This window comes from Triticum aestivum, chromosome 3B, assembly GCF_018294505.1.
Source record: "Triticum aestivum cultivar Chinese Spring chromosome 3B, IWGSC CS RefSeq v2.1, whole genome shotgun sequence".
NCBI classification, from domain to species: Eukaryota; Viridiplantae; Streptophyta; class Magnoliopsida; order Poales; family Poaceae; genus Triticum; species Triticum aestivum.
In genome coordinates, this window is record NC_057801.1 from 691771090 (window position 1) to 691783600 (window position 12511).

A 12511-nucleotide genomic window follows, 5' to 3' on the forward strand; every position below is an offset into this window, starting at 1 on the left:
CCTCTGTTAGCTAGGGTTGCAAACGACTCGAATTCGAGCGAGTTGGACTAGGCTCAGTCAACTTATACTAGAATTCGAGTGAGCTCAGAATTACTGATGCTAAAGGTCGAGCTGTAGAAAGTGACTCGTGCTCAACTTGTAACGATCTCGAGCTGGTTTCGAGCTAAATAAGATAAGTTTTGAAATAATTTAAGATAAACTTAAAACAAGATAAGCCACAACATAAAAAATCACTATAAAATTTGACTTCTTCTTTCTCGACTGAAGACTACTATCTCCGTTTCTAAATAGAAGTTATTTTAGAGATTACAACATGAACTACATACAAAGCAAAATGAATGAATCTATATTCTAAAGTATTTCTATATATATATATCTATATACATCCGTATGTAATATCTTTCTTTTTGCGAGAAGCATCTGTATGTAACCGATATACAAACAAAGGGAATAGTATTTAATAACAAGAGATTGTGGATGAGCTAGCAAGTACTCCTTCCGTAAAGAAATATAAGTGTATTTAGATCATTAAAATAGTGATCTAAATGGGGAGGGCCGTTTTGGCTCTTATGTCTTTTTACAGAGGGAGTACTAGCAAGAGAAGAAAATGAAGGCAAGTCTGCTCTCAAACTTTGGCCAAAACTACAAGATATTCAACGCATGGCCGGCCATGTATCAAATTGAGGCTAAATTTTGTCCACGCATAATTTACATGTTTGCTAAATGAAGAGAAAAGAATCATACACAATATATATGGCAATAAATGATCCTAATTCTTTGTAATAGAGATGAAGGTTGTTTAATATACTTATATGATATCAAGCTAAAACCGCGCAACCTTATTTCTGGATCAAGCTACATAAAGTGCTTATACTTAAGCTCATTTCTTTTCAAGTCCACTGTTTCTATTAGTACTCGAAAAATTGGTACTACTAAGACATAACAGCGTCGTTTCATCCGATTCCTGTTGAACCACCTGCTTATTAATGGAAGAGAGAGCCACATTCCAGTACTACTGTATTTCAGTATCCATGCACTTATCGTCCTGGGACCCAAACTATATAAGCAACCACCCTCGCTGTCACCAGGGACCCACGGTCGAGCCCCCCAGTTAAGCTCCGCCCTCGAGCACTCTCTTTCTCGCGATCTAAATATTTCCGCTCCGACGGACCCCAAGGCCCGAGCATTAGCAACCCACCCGACCCCGCGACCATGGACATGCGGGCCCTCAACTTGAAGGCCGCCGGGCCCTCCTTCCTCGCGCCGCGGCCGAGGCGCCACCCGCCGGCGACCTGGGCGCCCCTCCCCGCCGGGGAGATCGGGAGGAGGCGGCAGCCGGCGCGGTGGCCCAAGCTGGCGGTGAGCGCGTCGGGGAAGAAGAGCAGGAGCGGCCGCGACGGGGACGACCCCAAGAGCAAGCCCTCCTCTTCCGGTAAAATTCTTCTACTACGAGGTTCCATGCTCTGTTCCTTTGATTCTAGTGGAAAGGTGGGGATCTCTGCACGGACTCTATGCGGGAGATGGACAAACCTTTTTGTCGATTCGATGCGGGTCGAGGTGATACGACCGCGTCACTTTGCGCGATTCTGGTTCCCCTTTCCGTGATCGTTACGGTTGGGCCATGGAAGTGTCGATATAGGAACGTGTCGTATTGGCGTCAGGGGTCGGTCGGTGTTAGTAACAGTGAAACACTGGAGAAATTGGTGACAGTAATAGAATGATGAATCACTTATGCCTGGCTGTCTAGGTGAGGTTCTTGCTGCGATGGCGGATAAGCTTATGGGGTTCAAACGCTTCCGGTGCAGTCTGTGATTAAAAACTCATACTAATAGCTTGTTTACTGGAGTGCTTTGGATTGAGAGATAGCGGACTTATGGTTGTTCGATAATCTTATTTTCCCAGCCGCGCTTTGCTTAGATGTGAATTGTTGAATCAGCATAGTATGGTAGGTTTGATGTGTTTATTCAGTTGTAGGTATATGTAATGCAATATTACAATATCTATGCAACGAACTAAACTGTGTTGATAAACTATCTAAAGGATGTCTTGAAATTGATGGTTTCTCAATGCAGGAAAGGGTGATGCATCTACTCCCATTGGAGATGATGATGCCGATGCAGTAAGCCAAAATCACGGGGAACTGAAATCCAGTGACACGATGTATGTACCAAGCAACCTGTCATATTGGCGAGATGTGAGAGCAAGCTTTGTGATTCCAAAGTCGGTAAGTCCAATCCTTTTGGACTAGTTTATTCCAACTGTCGCCCTCCATTATTTATTTATTCTGAAAAATTTTCTCCATTATCTTGTAGAACTCAGTATTTGCAAAGTACATGATCTAGCTTTATGAATTCCGTTCGTGCTAGATATTATGTATGGTCCTTTTAAGTGATTATTTAGTAGTGGCTTAACTGGCATAGCCTTGACTGAATTGCTGGAAATATATTTTTCTTCATTATATTATTAGTTGGCATCATATCAGAGAGAATGCACTTGTGTAGGTTCAGTTAGCCTGTGTGTTCACCCAACATCATACTGGAGAAGAGCTCCATGAGAACTTGGAAACTTAAGAAAAGCTAAGTGTATTGGATTGTCCATATCACACGTTTTGTTCGAAGTATTCTAGAGTCAACTTCTGATCCTAGTTGAAAATTTTCTCATTTTTTCTTTTTTCTGGAGGACTTTGAGATTACGCTCTCAACTATGACCTACTCCAGTAAGTACGTCAATGTTCCTCCAACTTTGAGATTGCACTCTCAACTATGTCAGAGTATGTAACACGCGCTGACATTTTATTTCTTCAAGGTTCTCACTACGAATCTTCTTTTAACTCCATTCCTGCTTCCTGGCAGTATAATAGAGGAGTCTAATTTTTTCACCTTTAAACACCAAAAGGCTAGAGCATTTCTATGCAGCAACAAGATTGTCAGTGTGCTATTTCTACAGAAGAATTGCCTTATTTACCTTTTTGCTTGTCCTGAAATTCTTCCGTTTTGTCGTAACTGTACATAAAATACGTAATTTGTTCTGTGTCTGCCTGCTACTTAGTGCTGATTTAGTTTATCTAATCTCTTCCAAGTCTTCCCCCTGTAATATTTGTTTCTAATTAATTCTTCATCATGTCTTAAAACCAGGAGCAAGCAGTCGATGTAAATACACTACCACAGACATCATTCGATGGACCAGTACACTGTCTTCCTCGGAAATGGGCCCATTCTATTTCTGCACCAGAGTCTGGCTGTGTGCTGGTCGCCACGGAAGAGCTTGACGGGAACGGTACCTTCGAAAGAACCGTCATCCTCCTCCTCAAACTAGGTTCAAGAGACGCCTACGACGGCCCATTCGGCGTCATCCTGAACCGGCCACTCTACACGAAGATGAAACACGTGAACCCATCCTTCCGCGACCAAGCGACGCCTTTCGGCGACTGCTCCCTCTTCTTCGGAGGCCCCGTCGACATGAGCATATTCCTGATGAGGACCAACGAGGGCAGGCCCATCAAGGGGTTCGAGGAGGTGGCCCCGGGCGTCTGCTTCGGTTTCAGAACGGACCTGCAGAAGGTCGGTCACCTGATGAAGAACGACGCGCTCAACCCCGAGGACCTCAAGTTCTACGTCGGGTACTCCGCCTGGGACCACGATCAGCTGCTGAGCGAGATCGACGCGGGGTACTGGGTTGTCACCTCCTGCAGCTCGGGCCTGATCACCGACGCGGTGACGACGGACCCTTCGTGCCTTTGGAGCGAGGTGCTGCAGCTGATGGGAGGCCAGTACGCGGAGCTGAGCCAGAAACCGAAGGAAGATGGCGCGTGAAGTCGGCTATGTTGCGGCTCAGGCACGGTTTGCAGCAAACTCTGTTGTTGTTCGATTTGTACATAATTTGAGTAAACTCGTCAGGTCACTGTCCTGTTCGTCACGTGCGGAGACTGCTTTTGTTTTCGTGGCGCTATGATCAATAATACGTTTGCTGTTGGTCGGTGTACAATTTTTTTAGATTTTTCTGGCCGAGATAAGAAGGGTATATGTTGGAAATATGAGCAATTTGCCATATGATTTTATTAACCGAAATACCGAATAAAGCATGACTAAAATAGGAGAGATAAAGCAAGTCATGCGATCTGACAGAGAGAAGGTAAATATCATCTTCACATATGAACTGTAGGCAAATATATTTAGGGCAAGCAGCATATATGAAGTAGAGTCTAACATATGTAGGGCAAACAGTAGAGTAAGGAACTGTGACATGACCTCTAACAGAAGGAGTAAAAACATGACCTCTAACAGAAGGAGTAAAAACATGACCTCTAACAGAAGGAGTAAGAACACATACGGGACAACAGTATTAGCGGTAGCACTGGACTTGGGGTCAGTATCCTCGTCAGCCATGTCGTCGAGGAGGTTGTCGACATCGGGGAAGAAGTCGTCGCCGGGGTAGTAGTCGTCGGAGTCCGTGACGAAGGAGTGGAGTCAGTAGTCGCGCAGAGCGCTCTCCAAAAACCTTATCACCCTTCTCCCGTACAGGACTCAAAAGGTGCGGTTTCGGAGGCCTATGTCCCGACCTGCGGTGCATGCCGCAAGCCGGGATGGGGAAGATCGTAGCAGCAGCGCAATGCTCAGGAACCGGTGGCGAGAGGAGGAAGTAGTTTCGATGCGTCTCTCTGAGGAGCGACCTCCCTTTTATAGGTGCAAGAGAAGGAGGCGAAAGGCTGCGCCGGGAGCTGAAGGGAACGGGAGAGACGAAATGAACAGGTAACAGCCGAAGGGTGCAATGTTCGTATTCAATATCCACTATAGCAAAACTTCTCAACTCTCGAGTGACCTTTCGTATACCCGTAGTGCGTGGCAAAAATTTAGACATCGGTTCATTCCCGCAACCCGCGGCACGTCGTGACGAGGCGTGGTGAGGCGGGCGGCGGATGAGGAGCGCGTGTGGATGTCCCTCTTGTTCTCATGCTCATGCAAGTGGGGAAAGAACCTCCCTTATAAAGAGGTCCAACTCCCTCTAAACTAGCAATGTGGGACTAGACTTTAGTTCCACCTCTTGCCTTGCACGAATGGCCTGCGTGGACCTCTAGGATTTATTAGGAATTTCTGAAACTGCTATTGGGCTAGGCCCAAATAGACAAAAATTCCAGCAAACCCCCACCGGATCCCAGAGGCACACAAAATTTGCCTTTGGTTCCAAAACACTGTTTTATATACCGGTACTGCAGTGGAGACCGTTAAGTTGAATTTCCACCTAGAACTCTATGCTACATTAGTAAGCAAGTTGAACAGTGGACTGGGCCTTGAACTTTTCTGCGAATCTAGCTTCACATAAAGCCTTGACCGATACATGGCTACCGTGGGTCTTCCCCGCGGGTGGAGTTTATGCGTCATACTCCGAGACCTTTCATGAGTTTACTAGAGATAACCCTACTCTCATAGATTGCGACGTTTAACAATCAGACTCATATAAGTGCGTTCTTCAAAAGATGTTCTGCAGGACTACATCTCTGCTTCAAAGTGAAAGTGCGTTATATCGACTAGAGGGGGGTGAATAGGCGATTTTTATGAATTCTTCACTGAGGAATTTGCCGGTGAGGAAATTCCTTAGCGAAGAACTACTTGCAGCGGAATAAGTACTCAGAAGTAAGCATAACAGAATACAGACATAGTCATCATGATGAAATGAAGACAAGCACAGAGTACAGAAAGCGTAATCACAGGATAACACAAGATGAAGACAAACAGACTAAAGAAATTAAACTGAGGAAATTGAGAAAGTCTTCAGTCAAAGTCTTCAAACACAGATATGAACAATCACTCAACACAGTAATGAGGAAATGAAAGAGTTGAGGAAATAGAACCAGTAAGGTTGGTGAAGACAATGATTTGGTAGACCAGTTCCAACTGTTGTCTCAGTTGTACGTCTGGTTGGAGCGGTTGAGTATTTAAACTCGAGGACACACAGCCCCGGACACCTAGTCGCTGAGCACGCAGCTCAGGACACCAAGTCCTCACCGTATTCTCCTTGAACTAAGGTCACACAGACCTCGTCCAATCACTCATGGCAAGTCTTCAGGCGACTTCCAAACCTTCACAGACTCGGTCACTCGGCGATCCACAATTCCTCTTGGATGCTCTAGACCATGACGCCTAACCGTCTGGAAAAAGCACAGTCTTCAAAGGTAACAAGCGTCGGATCCACACAGGATCAATCTCTTAAGTGATGCTCAATCACTTTGGGTTTGTAGGTGTTTGGGTTTGGGTTTTTCCTCACTCGATGATTTTCGCTCAAAGTCCTCAGAGGATGGGATGCTCTCAAATGACAAGTGTCAGTTTCTCTCGGAGCAGCCAACCAGCTAGTGGTTGTAGGGAGCGGCTATTTATAGCCTAGGGAGCAGCCCGACATGATAAGACATAAATGCCCTTCAATGACATGGTCGTTAGGTGGATAAGATATTTTGGGACAGCTGGCGCACAGCACATCAACGGTCGGAAATTTGACTCTCAAATTCCTCAGGGCTATCATGTTCCTCACTGTGTAGGCAATCCGCACTGGCGAATTCCTAACTCCTCAGTCAGAACAAATTCCTCAGCGACCAGAAGAACTTCGTCTCTGTCATTGAAGAAATTGACTGAACTGTATGAGATTTCCAAAGGCTTCACTCGAAGGGATTGGTAGGTGTAGGATTTTGAGTTGAGCATCACATGGAAATTTTTCCTTAGTATTTCCTCGACCCCCTTTAACAGTACGGTGTTTCCTATGACTCAAGAAAGAGAAAAACGAAACAACAAAAACAAAAGTCTTCACGCTTCATGTTTCTTAAATGAATACCAAGTCTTCAAGGTCACACCAATTTCTTCACTTTCAAAGTCTTCAGAAAGTCTTCAGAATATCAAAGTCTTCAGTCGAAGAACTTCATTTTTAGGGGTCGACTTTCTCTGTAAATATCAAACTCCTCATAGACTTATAGACCTGTGTACACTCATAAACACATTAGTCCCTTAACCTATAAGTCTTCAATTCACCAAAATCACTAAGGGGCACTAGATGCACTTACAATCTCTCCCTTTTTGGTGATTGATGACAATATAGGTTAAGTTTTCCACGGGGATAAACATATGAAGTGTAAGTACTGATATTGAGGAATTTGATTGCAAGATATAGAAGAACTCCCCCTAAAGATGTGCATAGTGAGGAATTTGCTTTTGAGGCAATGCACATTTGAAGAGTTGAATCATGGAGATATCCCCCTATATCTTGTAATTCATACACACATTCTACATATAATATGAAGAATTTGAAATGCATGATGAAATATGGTGACTGATGTAATTCAGCATGCGTGTATTAACATATTACGAAGAATAAGCATGCATAGGAACACATCAAGAGTATCAGAGCACCATCGGGTTTAAGATTACAACTCGATCCAATAAAAGTTTCAGAAGAGCGAGAGTTGTAACTTAGCAAAAAACGCCCATATAATAGACCCGCTTGAAGACTAACTCAAATTTCTCCCCCTTTGTCACCGAATGACCAAAAGGATCGAAACTGAGGACTAACACCCTTGAAGAATATCAAGGTGATGGAGGAGCGTCAACGTTGTCGGGGTCGGTTGTCGTAGTAGGGCTTGCCGCAGTGTCGTCCAAGTCTTCATTTTCATTAGTGTCACGCAATGAAGAATAGGAGCTGTCCACCAAGGAAGGAACCTTGACCTTCTTGAATTTCTTCGGTGGAGGTGCAGACCAGTCAAATTCTTCCTTGAGACCCATTCTCTTCAGATCTTCTGCACTGTAGACATGAGATAGGACAGCCCAGGTACGGTTGAAGGTTTCATGGAGGTAGTAGTGGTTTTTCTTCACTACATTGTGTGTTGAGGTCATGTTGTGAAGAATTGAACCAAACTGACGCTTGACCCATTTATGATTGCGATCAACTTTCTAATGAAGACTCAGGAGTAACTCACGATCAGTCATCACCCTGGGTGCTGTGGCTTGAGGAATTTGCTTGGCAGAGATGTTGGCGGCAGAGTCATGTGTGGCAAAGTCATCATTGGTGGAGTAGGATGCAGCCTTGCGAAATTGACCATCGAATGAACGAATGCCTTCATCTATCACAGCAGTTGCCTTGCCTTTCTCATCAGCTGAGAAAAATGTCCGTTTGAGGACTTCAATTGGAGGCAAGTAGCTGCCATGGTTCAGAGTATCAGCCTTGTAATTGAGTGAAGACCTTGTCCTGATGAACCTCATAATCCATGGTGCATAAGGCTTCAGCTCAAATGGTGACATAGCAATATTCACCAAAGTCCTCATGAAGAAATCATGGAAGTTGGGAACGCCATGAATGGTATTGAAAAGCATATTCTTCATGATTCCAACGACTTCTTCATCATTTGAGTCATGGCCTTTGATAAGAATCATTGTCTTCGTCAGAATGCGATAGACAGTCCGTGGCACATACAACAATTCCTTGACGAGGAATTTGGTTCGAGGGGCCTGCCCTGGCTTCAAAGGCTTCATCAGCACTTGCATGTAATGATTTGTAAGCTCAGGTTCGTTGTAGATGCAACGAGCACCTTCAAGGGGAGGACTGAGTGGGAGGGCACGAAGCAATTCAGTTGCTGGTGCCTTGTAGTGAGTATTTTCTGACATCCAGTCCAGCACCCATGAGTTTACATTTTCAGAATTTCCTGTGATGTGCATCGTCGCATAGAATTGAAGAATGAGTTCTTCATTCCAATCACAGATGTCAGTGCAGAAATTCAGCAATCCAGCATCGTGAAGAACACTGAGGACTGGCTCGAAGCCCGGCAGAGATTTCATGTCCACGTGAGGAACGTGTGCATGATCGAAGACTTTGTCTTTGTTGAATAGCACAGAGGAATAGAAATTGGCTTGACTAGCAGTCCAGAAACGCCTCTTCCTTATGCGAGTAGAATCATAAGGGTTGTAATCAGTGAAGAAAACATGCTCGCTAAAGAAATCTTCAGCCTTGAACTTTTGCTTGCGTGAGAATGGATCTGTTGGCTTTGGCAGAGGAGTGTCAGTGAGTTGCATCACTACCTCAGGAATCACAATCTCAGGTTCTTCAGGCTGAGGAATTTCTGGTTCCTCTTTAGTGGCAGTCTGTGTGTTCAAAGGATCAGCACAAATGAGGTGGGATGAGTTTCTTCAGAGCCCATTTGAACGGTTGGTGTAGGGGACTGAGGTATTTGTTGTAACGGGGTGAAGAGTGGAGGGTGCTAACTTTCCCAAAAGTCATCATTCATTACTGGCGTAGTGCACCCAATATCCACGTCTTCATCTTCAATTTCTTCAACGCCAGCCTCTTCAGCTGTGAACTGAGGCATTGGCGAGGAAACAACAGGCGTTGAAGGGATCGCATCCACTTCAATTTCTTCATCAATCTGCTCTGACGAAGCAGCAGAATGATTTTCTTCATCAGATCCGCTGGGGATCACATATTCTTCACCAAAAGGAACAAGGTCCTTTGATGGCATGGTGAAAATCGGAACAGCATCAATCGGATTTTCAAACGAGCTGGTCATAGGCTTCATTTTCTTCGGAGCTGAAGAATCTGAAGCATCTGATGCTTTCCTTTTCTTCACTGCAGCTCACTCAGCAGCCTTGGTCCTCCTCGCATCTGATACAGATGGAAGGATAGGAGTTGGTGTAGGCGTAGGAGGAGCTGAGGAATCTGGTTGATTTTCTTCAGGCGCAACTGATGCAGTTGCCCTGACTTCTTCATTTTCTTCAGGCGCACCACTAGTGGATGCTCTGGCAATTTCTTCAGCGGCTGGAATGGAGTCATCAGCCCTGGAACTAGCATTTTCATCAGTAGCCTGAAAGTCATCAGCGGTGCTGGCATGTTCTTCAGTTTGCTGAGAAGAAGCTTCAGCTTGAGGAACTTCTTGTTGCGATGGGGCTGCAACATTTGTGAATTTCTTAGTCAGTTTCACAAACCTGACTTTGGCTCCTTGCCAATCAGCATAATAAGCATTGAAATCATCGCTGGGGACTTTGATTTCAGCTTGGATCTTCATAAGATCGTCAGTGGTCATAGAAAGAATGTTATTCTTCAGAAACTTTTCCTTCTTGTACTGAGCCTTCTTGATCTGTCTGGCCTTCTCAAATTTCCATTTCTCTTCAGTGATGAAATGGGTCAGCATGTGACTTTGGCCAGGAGTCAAATGAAAATCAGGCATAGGAGTGTTTGGGTCCTTGTGCCAGAGATCAATGTAATCGAGGATCGCCCTTGGATCCAAAAGCAGTGCCACATTTATGCCTTTGGCTCTAGCGGCCCTTTCTTGTCTGTCTCTGATGATTTCTGCAAGCTCATCATCATCAGCTTCATCGTCAGATGGCACTTGGAAAGCAACCTGTTTCTTCTTCGGACTTGGCCGAGGACCTCGACCAGTCGTTGCCTTTGTCTTCAGCAGAGTGGGGCCTGATGAAGAGTTTGGTGCAGCTAAGGAACTCGCTGAGACACCAGAGGCAATAGAGATGCCTGCAGTCCTTTGGCACGTGGCCAGATGTACAGGTGTTGAGGACCTTGCCGGAGCAGCTGAGGACTTTGGGGGAGGAGCTGAGGACTTTGGAGGAGCAGGAGCAGCATGAGGAACTGTCCGTGAGGGCTTTGAAGAATCTGGCCGTGAGGGCATTGCTGAGGAACTTGACCGTGAGGGCACAGTTGGTGAAGCACTTGGCTTGTGAGCGGGCTTCTTTGGCATTGATTTTCTAGGCTTGACAGAGGCCTCAGTGGCAGCAGCAGTAGCAGAGTCTTCATTGAATTTCCTCACTGCTTCTTTGGCTTGTCTCGCCAACTTGGCTTGGCGCTTGGCCCATTCTTCAGGAAAGTCCTCACCACGCTTGATGCTGGTGGGGTCAGTTTCTTGGCCAGGTGCCAATGGAGCTCTTGGGCATGGAGGATTTAGTGCGAATTTCTTCATATACTTTGGAGTAACATACTTGTACTCCCTCCATTCTCTTGCCCATCTCCATTCAATCCTCTGTATGCGCACCTTGCGCTGATTTTTGTTTTCCTTTCCGAACTTAGCCTCATCAGGTGTGCAATAGTCAGCATAGATGTCCTCAGGTATTTCAAACGCAGTCATGACCTCAGGCCTCTTTCCTCCTTTCTGTGGCTTCTTACCGTCTGCCATGTTCTTTAGTTGAGGAATTTGAACAATCGAATTCTCTGAAGAAGTATGCAACTTTTCTTCGAGGATCGCTGCAAATGAGTTAAGTTGATGAGAACCTAGTGATTCAGCAGTGGACATGAGTACATGTGAACAGAGTATAGTTGCGAGGAATTTGGAGAGGTCATATGTGTTCCCAGAAGGTTTTTCAAAAAGAACAAGTTTGAGGAATTTGACCAGATGAGCCTTGAAGAATTTCACTAAGCGTTCTTTGTCTTAGGTCCCAGAGTATATAGATCGAGGATCCACACAATTGAGGAATCTTGAAGAAAAATGATGCTTAGAGAAACGAATCAAGAACAGATGACTAGTGAGGTGTTTTGTGTGTGAGGATTTGAAGAATAAAACACCTTTGAAGATTTTGTAGAGAAAATTTGAATCAAAGTGGGCAGTAAAAGTAACTTTTAATTACCCTTGATGAAGAACACGATGAACTGAGAAGTGTAGATTTGAAGCTCGTTAGTTCAGATCTTCCACATCCTAACTCGGCGGAGGAAGACAGCTACGGCGGCGGCGGAGTGAAGATTTCCGCGGCTGCCGTGAGTACGATGGCGACGAGGTCGAGGCAGTGAAGCTGTTCCTCACCAGCGACGATGGAGTAGCGGCGGCGCTAGGGTTTGAGAAGCTTGAGGGAGAGGGAGAGCGGTCGAGCGGAGTAAAGGAAGTGAGGAAGGGGTGAGGGGGTATTTATAGTCGCAGTGAAAAACTTTTTGCCCGAAGATTTAGGACGAACGCGCCCCTGACCCTTCTCATTCGCTTGACATGTGTCACCCACGTACTGAGAAGTGGAGATCGTGTTAGATCATGGGTGAATAGATAAGTCTGTCATGGGATACGGAACGGTTTGAGCGGCAAAGCCGAAAATTTGGATAAAATAAGTTTTTAAGTTCTGTTTGCAATTTCTTCAGCTGACAAGGACATAGTGAAGATTTTGAACGAGTTTCAAATAGAACGCACATGAAGAATTTGTGAATAGATTGGGTTGAGTATAGCATAGAGGGGGAAGGGTCCGATCACATTCACTTAGCAGAAAAAGCAACTTGAAGAAATAGCCATAAGTGAATGCTGTAGAGGACATAAACCCATATATATATTTATAGCCAATGAAGAAAAACGACGGAAACAGTGAAGATTTTGTTAAGTTGAAGAATTTGAACAAGTGAGGAATTTCAACACTGAGGAAAAACTCAAATTGAAGATTTTCAATTTTTTTTTGTGGTGGCGTGACCCACCGTATAAGAATGATGATTTCAGACACCGCGTACAATTGTCGTAGGGTTCTGAGAATCAAATTCTTCATTAATTTCTTCACACTTAGAGTGTTAT

The 12511-nt window shown here is 44.9% G+C and overlaps 1 protein-coding gene across 1 annotated transcript; it reads left to right on the plus strand.

The window, feature by feature from the left end:
* Positions 1-1112: 1112 nt before the first annotated feature.
* Positions 1113-3981, plus strand: LOC123071788 (UPF0301 protein Plut_0637). The gene is made up of 3 exons (XM_044495370.1): positions 1113-1432; positions 2073-2224; positions 3135-3981. The coding sequence occupies exons 1-3, from the start codon at positions 1213-1215 to the stop codon at positions 3810-3812; spliced, it is 1050 nt and encodes a 349-aa protein (XP_044351305.1). The 5' UTR covers positions 1113-1212; the 3' UTR covers positions 3813-3981.
* The last annotated feature ends 8530 nt before the right edge of the window (positions 3982-12511 follow it).